The sequence below is a fragment of the Piliocolobus tephrosceles genome, chromosome 8 (assembly GCF_002776525.5).
Source record: "Piliocolobus tephrosceles isolate RC106 chromosome 8, ASM277652v3, whole genome shotgun sequence".
NCBI lineage: Eukaryota > Metazoa > Chordata > Mammalia > Primates > Cercopithecidae > Piliocolobus > Piliocolobus tephrosceles.
In genome coordinates, this window is record NC_045441.1 from 11,061,113 (window position 1) to 11,074,105 (window position 12,993).

The window sequence follows — 12,993 nt, forward strand, 5'->3', positions numbered from 1 at the left end:
AAAATAAAAAAAGAGAGAAAGAAAGAAATTATGCAATCAGAGATCGAAATCATCACCAGCTAGATCCCTTCTTTTGTGAACCGTCACCCTGTGATGAGATGGTATCCGCTCTGAACGGCTAAAGCCTGCTTGAAACCCATGTAGGCTCCCAGGGACACCTTATAACCAGGTGCCCAGGACTTCCTCTGCTCTGGCTGTTCCAGAACACTTCGGAGCCAGCTTCTCCACTAGGCTAAGAAATAGGTTTCCTAGCCCAAGAGACCAGGAGAAATATCTCCAAATATATCTTATTCCAGGCAGTCTTAGATATTTTGTGCCCAAGAGTTGAACTGACCAGCAAGGGAGGCGTAAGCTCTTCAGTGATGTGACATGATTATCAGAAACACTTGGCATGACCCATCTGGAAATAAACTGGGAAAAAATCTTTTTTGTTGAAGAAGACATTTTTCTGTAGTCTTAATAGTTGATTAGGCTCGGTGCAGTGGCTCACACCTGTAATCCCAGCTCTTTGGGAGGCCAAGGCGGTTGGATCACCTGAAGTCAGGAGTTCAAGACCAGCCTGACCAGCATGGCAAACCCTATCTCTACAAAAAATACAAAAATGAGCCGGGCATGGTAGTGCATGTCTGTAATCGCAGCTACTCAGAAGGCTGAAGCAGGAGAATCGCTTGAACCCGGGAGGCGGAGGTTGCAGTTAACTGAGATCGCACAACTGCATTCCAGCCTGGGCAACAGAGTGAGACTCCAATATCAGAAAAAAAAACAAAAACAAAAAAAAAAAAACAGTTGATTAGTTAACATGAACCAGCAATCACCTCCATAGTCCTGGACATACAGGTCACCTTGCCACTTTCCTGATGGCTGGTTCTAGATTCAGTGTGGACGAGAGATAGTGATAGAGGTGACCTGTTTGGGCCTAGACAGACCCAGCCAGGCACCACGTGAATTCAACTGAATGTAATTCCAAGAGCTCCTGGAGAGGCAAGGCAGAGAGCCACCAGCACCACCCTGGGCAGACGGAACTGCCATTAGAAATATCCTAAATTGGCTGGGCATGGTGGCTCACGCCTGTAATCCCAGTATTTTGGGAGGCCAAGGCAGGCAGATCATCTGAGGTCAGGAGTTCAAGACCAGCCTGGCCAACATGTGAAACCCCATCTCTACTTAAAACACAAAAATTAGCCAGGCATGGTGGGCACCTGTAATCCTAGCTACTCAGGAGGCTGAAGCAGGAGAATCGCTTGCACCCAGGAGGTGGAGGCTGCAGTGAGCCAAGATCATGCCACTGCACTCCAGCCAGGGTAACAGAGCGAGACTCTGTCTCAAAAAAAAAAAAAAAAAAATCATAGTTTGTCTGTATGCAGGGCAAATAGATTCCATGCTGTTGCCACAGAATTGCTTAAACCTGCCAAAGCCACTCCTCCTAGAACTAGATTAATCAGCCAGTTCCAGGGCAGGCCAACTTCTTGTCTGTCTGAGTCCTTTCTCAGCAATTATTATTAGCCACACGCTGCCATGCCACAAAACAGGAAAACACACGATGGAGATGCTGCTTGGCCAGGCTTTTCCAGTTGAATGTTTCTAGTAGTGGAACGTAAGTCTGGGAGGAAGAAGCGGAACTTTGCCTCAGCCCACACGTCCCATGTCATTCGCCACCGTCTCCTACCTGTCTTAGAACCGTGCCTCAGTCCTAAGAATTAAACCGGCACAAGGCCATTCACAAACGACCTCTGCCTGAGTTCTGTGTCCCGGGCACTTCCGTGGCTAGGGACCATGTTCCCATTTTACAGATAGGTAGGCGGCAGCTCAGTGAGTTTGGGTAATTTGCCCTGGTTTGTCTTTTCCCAGACACTCTGTCGGGTGGGGGGCACGGGGGTGACCTGTCCTCGTCATCCACTGGGAAATCCCCATTTGCTGTCTAGGGGTGGTGGTTTCCTTGTTCAGGAATTTCAGGCAAATGTTGGAAAAGTCCACTCATTTGTCCCGCAGCCCCCCGCGCTGGTCTGTGCCATCCTCCTGCCTGTGTCCTCGGATGGGTCTGGTTGGCTGAAAATGCCAGGATCAGCATTCAAAACACTTTGTCCAGGGAAGGGTTAAATATGTTGAAATAAGCCCAACCCTTACAAAAGCGGTGGCATTTACATCCTGTACGTTGATGGAAATCCTTACTGAAGAAAAACAACCACAACATTGTTTGTGCGTGTTTTTAGGAAGAGAATGGCCAAAGTGTCTTTAATTCACTGTTTACCCGTGAGAATTACTCCCTGGAGTAATCCTGCAATAAAATCTTCTTGGTCTATGAGAAAAGAAAGAAATTGAATCAAAAGACTCGATTTCCACTTGTATTTATTCAGTCTGGGAAATTCAGTGGGCCGGAGTATTAGTATCAGCAGGGGATTCCTTTGCTCCTAGCGTTAAATTACTGTCATAATCGCTCAATTATTTCTTCCTTGTACTGTTTAAAATAAAAATCCATCACATTCTGTGTTTTTTTTTCCTAGCATTTATTAGGTTGAGTGTTTAGGAAAATCAATTATAGTCAGTCAGGCATGAATTGATGAATGTTCTTGTAATAATTGTCAGTTGTTAAACTGAATGTACTTTCTCTTTCACCCCTTTTCATTTCCTTCAGAGGGCAGAGGTGGCTCAGAGAGAGGCGGAGACCTTAAGGGAACAGCTCTCATCCGCCAATCACTCCCTCCAGCTGGCCTCACAGATCCAGAAGGCACCAGACGTGGTGGGTAGCCCCAGCCCCGTGGGGGACTGTCCCCGCCTGGCCTCTGCACCTTCGAGTTACAGCCGCTTGCCCCTTTTTTGTTTTCAGCGTCTCTTTTCGGGAATCACGTTTTAACCAGTACTGCTTTCTTGGTGGGGTTTGCTTTCACCAACTGGGGGCCGGAGCTTGTTAAAGTCGAAGGAAGAGCTTTGCTAACTGTGCGTGGCTGGGCTGAGACCAGCATGGCGTCCACCCAGGGCCGAGGTGGAGGTCGCGCAGACATAATCCCAGACACAGTCACAGTGCCCCAGCTGGGCCTCAGGGGTGATTGCTGGTGTGCGGGTGGTGACCCAAACCAGGAGCCTCTCCAGAATGACACAGGGAAATGGAGGGTTTCCGCTGTGCCCTTGCAAGGTGAGGAACAGTTCAGGATGAGCTGGGGGATGGGGGTGGGCAGGCAGACAGGTAATAAGGTAACATTTTGCACCAGTTTATAGAGCAGGGAGAGTGGGTATCACACCACTTTTTTGCAGCTTGCTTTTTCGGAAATTAGCGCAAATGGCACTTACCCCAAACATTCCCAGCTCAATCAAGGTGGCTTTGAACTGCTGGTTTCCAGACTGTCTTTCAATGCTGTGTAGGGACAAGGGACAGCGTCGGAGCTAGGACCTTGGGTGTTGGAGCCATAGCCCCCGGTGCAGACCCCAGCTCTGCAGTCTGGTGATGGGAACAAGGAGCTTAATGTCCCTGAGTCTCTGTTTCCCTGCCTCTAAACTGCGGGGTTGATGCGGAAGTTATTGTGAGCAAATAACTTAGAGCAAAGCTGGACACGTAATAAGACTAAGTAAACCTTAGTAATTCTAGTTGTAGTTGGCAGTAATTCTAGTTGTAGGTGGCACCATTATCTCTGATCCCCCGGTTTTGGGTGGTTTTTTTTTTTTTTTTTTTCTTAAATTAAGATAAGGTCTCTCTCTGTCACCCAGGCTGGAGTGCAGTGGCACAATCTCGGCTCACTGCAGCCTCCACCTCCCAGGCTCAAGGGATCCTCCCAGCTCAACCTCCTGCATAGCTGGGACTGCAGGCGCACACCACTACACCTGGCTGATTTTGGTATTTTTTGTAGAGACTAGGTTTTGTCATGTTGCCCAGGCTGGTCTCAAACTCCTGGACTTAAGAGATCCTCCTGCCTCAGCCTCCCAGAGTGCTGGGATTATAGACGTGAGCCACCAAGCCCAGCCTGATCCCCCAATTTCTAGCACATGATTTCATCACTAGTTCACTTACAAACCTCAGTTTTCCCATGTTTAAAATAGGAATTAAGTGATCATAAGGCCCCTCTAAGGAGCCCCTCATCCTAAGGCTACAATGAGTACGTATCAGTTGTAGGAGTCCTTTTTATCCAATAGTGACTCCGTCGAGCCCTTGCTGTATGCCAGGGCTTGTTGTGGACACCCGAAGAACCATAAGGAGTAAGATGAGGCTGGTTGCAGAGAGTAGTCTCGTCAGAAAAACTTGCTCTTATAATCAATTCATCTGTCAGTTTGGCAGTCATTATTTCCACCCAATCTGTGAAACAGGGTACTGTTGTTTCTTTTTTTTTTTTTCTTTTTTTGAGACAGAGTCTTGATCTGTCGCCCAGGCTGGAGTGCAGTGCCAAGTGCCATGATCTCAGCTCACTGCAACCTCCGCCTCCCGAGTTCAAGCAATTCTCGTGCCTCAGCCTCCCGAGTGGCTGGGTGGCTGGAGTTGCAGGCGCATACCACCACGCCCGGCTAATTTTTGTATTATTTGTAGAGATGGGGTTTTGCCACATTGCCCAGGCTGGTCTTGAATTCCTGTCTTCAGGTTATCCACCTCCCAAAGTGCTGGGGTTACAGGCATGAGCCACTGCGGGATCTCACTCGGTCACCCAGGCTGGAATGCAGTGGGGTGATCATGGCTCACTGTAGCCTTCACCTCCTGGACTCAAGCGATCCTCCCACCTCAGCCTCCCAAAGTGCTGGGATTACAGGCATGAGCCTTCATTCCCGGTCCTATTTTTTTATATAGATGAAGAAACAAAAGCTCCATGAATTTACAGTCACCTTTTCCCAAAGCACAATTTAATGGCTGAGCTAAGACCCAAGTTGGGCCTTCTGGCACCCCAGACTGTGGCTTTTAAATTATTCCCCAGGAATGAATCTAGATCGAGGTATTAAGACTCCCTTCTAAGAATGGATTTTAGGTTTCTTTTTAAAAGTAACATTAAATAAAACATCTGTGGCTGGGCGCAGTGGCTCACGCCTATAATCCCAGCCCTTTGGGAAGCTGAAGCAGGAGGATCACATGAGGCCAGGAGTTTGAGACCAGCCACGGCAAAATATGGAGGCCCCATCTCTACAAAAATGTTAAAATTAGCTGGGCATGGTGGCATGTGCCTGTAGTCCCAGCTGGCCAAGGCAGGAGAATTGCTTGAACCCAAGAGGCAGAGGCTGCAGTGAGCTATGATCGTGCCACTGTGCTCCAACCTGGGCAACAGAGAAAAATCCTGTCTCCAAAAAAGTAAATATGAGACTGGGTGTGATGGCACACACCTGTAATCCTAGCACTTTGGGAGGCCGAGGTGGGCAGATCACCTGAGGTCAGGAGTTCCAGCCTGGCCAATATGACGAGACCCTGTCTGTACTAAAAATAGAAGAATTAGCTGGGTGTGGTGGCCTGCGCCTATAATCCCAGCTACTCGGGAGGCTGAGGTAGGAGAATCGCTTGAACCTGGGAGACAGAGGTTCCAGTGAGCTGAGATCATGCCACTGCACTCCAGCCTGGGCAACAGCAAGAATCCAGCTCAAAAAAAAAAAAAAAAAAAAAGCAGATAGGATTTCTGGATGTAGAGAGTGGTGTTTCTGGATATAGAGAAAAGATTTGCATTGAGCAGGCCATCACGTCCTTCATACTTCATGGCCTCAGGAACTTAATTTTAACTGAATGTCCCCTTGGCTCTGTTACGGTTCCTTCCTCTAAGTTTCGACAAACTGGATGCAGCACTATGGCCGGGGTGGGAGGCAGCCTTCAGGACGGGGTCAGCGGTTCCCCTGGCCCCTGGGGTCCCGCCTGGTTCTGCAAAGGAAGCCGTCCATTCTGATGCGTCTACATGGAGCCCCTGAGCTCAGTGTTTTGGTTGAAAAGAATTCTGGCACTATCCTGGACTGCAGCAACCAAAACATTTCAGAAGGAAATGAATGTTTTTGCAGGTAGAGTCCGTTGTGGATCCTAGGGGCGCTTAAACACTTCATCATCGGTTAAGTGCCGTGTTTACATGGCACCGGTTCAGTCTCCCCAGAGCAGCCCCGTGGGGCTCCCCGCGGGCATGTGTTCCCACATAGCCAGTGGGTTCCAGCTGCAGCCAGTTGGGGAGCAAACATAGGAAACTGGGCCAGCGGAAAAATGGTCTGTTGCACTTGGCTGGCAGAATGCAGCAGAGAAACAGTGGAGTCTGTAGATCTAGCAAAGGCCAAAACCCGTCCATTGGGTATCCCAGTGGAATCCCCCATTCTAGAAGGTGAGCGGTCACTGAGTGAGCTGCTGGCCCAAGTTTGCGGCCATGCTGGGCTTTGCATAGTTTTTTTGTTTGTTTGTTTGTTTGTTTTTTAATGAGACGTAGCCCCGCTCTGTCACCCAGGCTGGAGTACAGCGGCGTAATCTGGGCTCACTACAACCTCCACTCCTGGGTTTAACCAATTCTCCTGTCTCAGCCTCCCGAATAGCTGGGATTACAGGTGCATGCCACCATACCTGGCTAGTTTTTGTATTTTTGGTAGAGATGGGGTTTCACCATGTTAGTCAGACTGGTCTCAAACTCCTGACCTCAGGTGATCCGCCCACCTCAGCCTCCCAGAGTGCTGGGATTACAGGCATGAGCCACCACACCCAGCCTCCCTAAAGCTTTGAAGGCCACCTCTTCCTCTCTCTGATTTCCTCTCTAGCTTTTGCCCATGTCTCTCCCAGCCATCACCCTATGGACTGACAGGCCGCTGCTTCTCATCCAGGCCCCCTGGATCGCTCCCCAAGCCCCTCTCTGTTTCTTTCTTAGTTCTCCATTGTGTCCTTGTGACGGGACAACTGGGAGTGCCCATTGTGTTGAGATGGAGTGAGCCACAGTTTCAGATAAAGGAAGGATGGGCCGGGCGTGGCAGCTGACACCAATAATCCCAGCACTTTGGGAGGCCGAGGCAGGCGGATCACAAGGTCAGGAGTTCAAGACCAGCCTGACCAAAATGGCGAAATCCCATCTCTACTAAAACTATAAAAATTTGCCTTTGCCAGGCATGGTGGCATGTGCCTGTAAGCCCAACTACCCAGGAGGCTGAGACAGGAGAATCGCTTGAACCCAGGAGGCAGAGGTTGCAGTGAGCTGAGATGACACCACTGCACTCCAGCCTGGGTAACAGAGCAAGGTTCCATCTCAAAACAAAAAAAACAGATAAAGGGAGGACGGTCATGTCTGTGTCATTTCCAAGGTCTTACTGCTTTGGGGTTCATTATTACCTCGTTTAGTTCATGCGAGACAGCGATGATTTTTGCTATTTTATGAAGGAGGAGTTTGTGGCTCAAGTTCCTGGGAGTTGGCCATTGTGGCCAAGCTCTTGTGGCCACGCCCAGCCAGGCCCAGAAGTTGGGCCCTCCACCACCCGCTGCCCGGTGCCCACTCTGGGTCCAGCGACAGCACTGAAATCCGTACCTTTGACCCATGTCATTAGGAGCACCTGTCCCAGATACATTAACCTTGACCTGCCGCTCGTGAAACCCACGTTCCCTTGGCTGGTTTTACTGACCGTTTCGTAAAAGCCTTTTAATCAGTGTCTATGGCCAGCACCCCTCAGGGTGGAAGATTAAGATGAGAACGTGATATAGCATGATTCAACCTGTGCCCAGACTGACCTCCGTACATGTCACTTCTACTGTGTCCCCTCCTTGCTCCAGAGCTGGCAGGGACTCCCCAGGGCTGCCACCACACGTCCAGGCACCTCTGGCCACCCCTGGCAGCCGTCACTCCTCCAGCCCTGCCCTACGTTCCTGCCAGCCTCTGCACCTGCCTGCATGTTCCCCGCCCTTTCCCGGCACCCATCCTGAGATGGAGTCCCCCTTCCTTCCGACAAGGTCCCATCAGCCCGCCCGAGGCCCACCCATTCCCCCCTCCTGTGGCTCAGCCCCTGTCCTGGTCCTCCTACCCTGGAGGGCTCCTGACGTTGACCCTGCCCGGCGTTATCCAGAGTGGTGCTTTCCAGACTCCCTGTGATGGACAGTTTTGTTTTGTTTTTTAAATTTCCAGTCTGTGGCAGACTGATCGTTTTATATAAAAGACATTTAAAATGTCACCAAAATGCCGAATCGCTATAAAAGTTTCTAAACACTTATTCTCGATTTCTGTAATTGCCTCACTGTGCACCAGCAACAGTTTGCAAATTGGCAACGATCCGTGCAGCTCACGCTGCACAGAACAGGCCTGGACAGCCTGTGCCTGGTAAATAAGCCGACAGGAGATGCTCGCTCCAGCCCTCCAGGGCCACGCGCACAGCTGTCAGAGGTCAGGAGAACCGAAACACCTCTTTTACAACCTCATACAAATCAAAGAAGCAGGAAGGAGTACCGTCTTTGCACACAAAACTTTACAGACTTAAATGGTAAAGGCCTCATTTTCCCCGAGGGAGATATGAAGCATTATTTCCCTGAGTGATTGCCTATCCCCAAATTTGAAAATCCGTGGCGAGCACGCGGTGCACGGGATGGCCCAGCTGCGCTTGCCAGCCGGGGCCACGGTGCCACCCTTTCCCCACAATACAGGCAAGATCAGGACATGAAACTGAGCACTTCAGAGGGGGGACAGCAGCAGGGACAGTGGCTTTCTGTGTTACAGCGTGAGCTGCCCCAGGATTCAGCTGTCATAGACGCCATGTAGTTCTGTCCTCTCCACCCCGTCCCCGTCTGTCATGCCCAGAATTGTATCTGCCCTGCAGAAAAGATTTCAGAATCTTTCAGGAGCCAGGATTCCTTTTTTTTTTTTTTTTTTTCCTATGACGCAGAGTCTTGCACTGTCACCCAGGCTGGAGATCAGTGGTGCAATCATGGCCTCAACCTCCCCAAGCTCAAGCGATCCTCCCGCCCCAGCGTCCTGAGCAGCTGGGACTATAGGCATGCACCACCATGCCTGGCTAATTTTTGTATTTTTTTGTAGAGATGGGTTTTCGCCATGTGGCCCAAGCTGGTCTCGAACTGAGCTCAGGCGATCCATCCACCTCTGCCTCCCAAAGTGCTTGGATTACAGGTGTGAGCCGCGGCACCCGGCCCCATGATTACTTTTAAAGCTTGAAAAAAGTACTACTTGAGTCATTGAGAAGTAGATTTACAGATTTGACTTTTTCCTTTTTTTTTTTTTTTTTTTTAATACCTTACCTTTTTTCTCTTTTGCATATTTTCCACAATGAGCATTTGGTGAGGTTAAGGGGTAGGTAGCCAGTATTTTTTTTTTTTTTAAATCAATTATCCTAGGAGTTCTTCAACAAAGGAACACCAAATATATATCTGCCACATCTTTTAATTATTTTATTAAATAAAATACTGGCCGGGCACAGTGGCTCATGCCTGTAATCCCAGCACTTTGGGGCCAAGGTGGGTGGGTCACTTGAGGTCAAGAGTTCGAGACAAGCCTGGCCTACCTAGTGAAACCCCATCTCTACTAAAAATACAAAAATGAGCCGAGTGTGGTGGTACCCATCTGTAATCCCAGCTACTCAGGAGGCTGAGGCAGGAGAATTGCTTGAACGCAGGAGATGGAGGTTGCAGTGAGCCGAGATCGCGCCACTGCACTCCAGCCTGGGCGACAGACCAAGACTCCATCTCAAAAACAAAAAAAAAGAAAAAGAAAATGCTAATATAGAGTTATCAATTTGTCAGACAATATCTCAGCTTCTGGGTAATTTTAACAGAGAATCTCAAGGACCTTGAATCCCACCTTGTGGTAGAAAATCTCGGTGGTTTGTCAGCATTCGAGGGAGGCTTCCTCCTCTGAGCCACCCACTCTGCCGTTCTCCTGCCTGGAGCACTGTTCCCTCTTCTCCAGCACTCAGCAGCCCCTCCCACCTCCTCCAGGTCTCTGCTCACACATCACCATCTCAGTGAGTCTTTTCCTGGCCACCTTATTAAAACCCCTGCCTCTCTCAACTCTGACTCTCTGGCCTCTGTTTTAAGTCTCCTTTGACAGTGGTCACCCTGCACACTTTGCACTACTAATAAGTATATTTTCTGCATCTCACTCACCATGCCCCATCCCTGCTGGGCTGTAAGCCCTGGGAAGACAGGGATTGTTCTCCTGTTTTTTTCGTTTTTTTTGAGACAGAGTCTCATTCTGTTGCCCAGGCTGAAGTGCAGTGGTACAATCTCAGCTCAGCGCAACCTCCGCCTCCCAAGTTCAAGTGATTTTCCTGCCTTGGCCTCCCGAGTAGCTGGGATTACAAGCCGCCACCACTCGCCTATAATTAGCCCAGCTAATTATACCTAATTATAGGCACAGGGGTTCACCATGTTGGCCAGGCTGGTCTCGAACTCCTGACCTCAGGTAATCCACCCGCCTCGGCCTCCCAAAGTGCTGGGATTACAGGCGCGAGCCACCACACCCAGCCTGGACTTTTGTCCTTTGATTCACTGCTATATGCTTGGTACATGGTGGGCGCTCAGTACATATTTGTCCAGTGGATGAATCCAGGTGGCAGCTAACCACAGGGGGAGGAAGGTGACATAGGGGAAGTGCAAGCAAGGGCAAGAAGTGACGTCCTGCCATCACCATCCACACCCTGATATCTGTGCAGCTTCTGTCTCCGTTGCCAGCATAGATAGTCCCAAGCACCTGCCTCAAGGCCAGTGCAGTTTTGTCATCTCTTTTCTCCTCCCCAGGAGCAGGCCATAGAGGTGCTGACCCGCTCCAGCCTAGAAGTTGAGTTGGCCGCCAAGGAGCGGGAGATCGCACAGCTGGTGGAGGACGTGCAGAGACTCCAGGCCAGCCTCACCAAGCTGCGGGAGAATTCAGCCAGCCAGATCTCCCAGCTTGAGCAGCAGCTGAGCGCCAAGAACAGCACGCTTAAAGTAAGGGGGCCGCAGGGGCCAAGGGTGGCCCAAGGAGGCAGGGCGGGCAGCTGGACGCGCGCGCACACACACACCGTCTGCCTTTCTGGACTTGATAGCAAGTATGGCAACCTTGAACCTCTGTAAAGTAGCACCAAGGAGAGTCCCAGAGTCCACAGCACAGAGACTGGATGTTGAACCCTGCCATCAGCCCTTGTGTAGACAGCATTTCCCTCTTTTTTTTGGAGACAGAGTCTCACTCTGTTGCCCAGGCTGGAGTGCAGTGGTGCAATCTTGGCTCACTGCAGCCTCCACCTCCCAAGTTCGAGCAATTCTCCTGCCTCAGCCTCCCGAGTAGCTGGGATCACAGGCATACACCACCACGCCCAACTTCTTTATTTATTCGTTCATTCATTCATTTATTTTTGAGACAGAGTCTCATTCTTGTCACACAGGCTGGAATGCAATGGTGTGATCTTGGCTCACAGCAACCTCCACCTCCCAGATTAAAGCAACTTTCCTGCCTCAGCCTCCTGAGTAGCTGGGACTACAGGCACGTGCCACCATTTTTGTATTTTTAGTAGAGATGGGGTTTCACCACGTTGGTCAGGCTGGTCTTGAACTCCTGACCTCAGGTGATCTGCCCACCTCAGGTTGCCAAAGTGCTGAGATTACAGGTGTGAGCTTCTGCGCCCAGCTCTTTAACCGAGTTTTGCAGAGCATCCTGGCTTTCTGAGGATACCCCCGCAGGAGGACGTGGTGTACTATAACTCCAGCACTTCCGGTGCCTAAGCCAAATAAAACCCCAGAGGTCCATGGAAGTCACATCTGACCTTCTAAGCTAAGGGACATTCGCTTGTCCAAGCACCTTTTCCCTTGGTGGCCCCAGTCCAGGTACTGCTTCAGTCCAGGGAGCCAGACACTCAGGCTCCCTCCCACGAGGCACTCTTGGCTTTTCCATAAATTTCTATCCCAGACGCAGAACCCAGAGCTTTTTCCACATATTAAAAGTAATGATTATACTTTAGGTATCTGCAATCTGTTGAAGCGAGTGTAATTTGAAGAGGGTCCTGGAACCCTTGATTTACAGGCTTCAGAGCCAGAGGAGACTCTCAGAGTTGTCAGTCTTGACAGTGAAGAAGGCAGGACCTTCAAGGCAGGGCTTCAGCCCCTGGCCAGGGTTTCCCGCTCTGCCCGGGGGCTGCCCGTTCAGGCCCATTCCTTCCCCAGTACCTCCGTACCGTGTCTGGGGGTGAGAGAATGAGCGGCTGTAAGGTATATTCATTGTATGAATAAAGTGAGTCAGGGTTCATTGTGAACATTCAAAGGAAACCTTTTCCGGTATGAAGTAGGCCTAGGATGTACTTAGGTCCATTTTGTTTTGTTGTTGTTGTTGTTGTTTTTGAGACGAATTTTCACTTTTGTCGCCCAGACTGGTATGCAGTGGCGCAGTCTTGGTGCACTGCAACCTCCGCCTCCTGGATTCAAGCAATTCTCCTGCCTCAGCCTCCTGAGTAACTGGAACTACAGGCAGTCGCCACCATGCCAGGCTAATTTTTATATTTTTGGTAGAGGCGGAGTTTCACCATGTTGGCCAGTCTAGTCTTCAAACTCCTGACCTCAGGTGGTCCAGCAGCCTTGGCGTCCCAACCAAAGTGCTGGGCAGGCATGAGCCACTGCCTTTTTGGGTTTTTTTGGAAATGGCGTCTCTCTCACTCGCCCAGACTGGAGTGAAGTGACAGAATCACAGTTCACGGCAGCCTCGAACTCTTGGGCTCAAGCAATCCTCCTGCCTCAGCCTCCCAAGTAACTGGGACCAAAGACGTGACCCACCACACCCAGCTAGTTTTTTAAATTTTTGTAGAGATGGGATTTTACTACGTTCCCAGGCTGGTCTGGGACACCTGGGCTCAAGCAGTTCTCCCACTTTGGTTCCCAAAGCACTCTGGGATTACAGGCATGAGCCGCTGCACCTGGTCCAATGTCTTTTTTTTTTTTTATTGAAATTTTTTTTTTGACACATGACCAAATTTATGCCAAAACTAAGTTTCCAGCAAATCTATTGCTGATGCTGATGGCTCCCATGGCCCTCCCTCGCTCCGTTCTTCCGCCTCTTTGGGGTGAATTTTACCCATTCACTGAGAACTGCCCAGTGCCTGGTCCCTTGGAGGAGACAGTCCTGC

The 12,993-nt window shown here is 50.1% G+C and overlaps 1 protein-coding gene across 8 annotated transcripts in view; it reads left to right on the top strand.

The window, feature by feature from the left end:
* CUX1 (cut like homeobox 1) overlaps positions 1-12,993 on the top strand; it is a 469,420-nt gene that overhangs the window by 354,790 nt on the left and 101,637 nt on the right. For 7 of the 8 annotated variants that reach the window (XM_023194479.1, XM_023194482.1, XM_023194475.1 and 4 more), the window contains 2 exons: positions 2,633-2,737; positions 10,643-10,831. In XM_023194479.1, coding sequence (XP_023050247.1) covers positions 2,633-2,737; positions 10,643-10,831 — 294 coding nt within the window. The remainder of the gene's footprint in view (positions 1-2,632; positions 2,738-10,642; positions 10,832-12,993) is intronic. The other variant, XM_023194480.1, reaches the window with a different exon arrangement.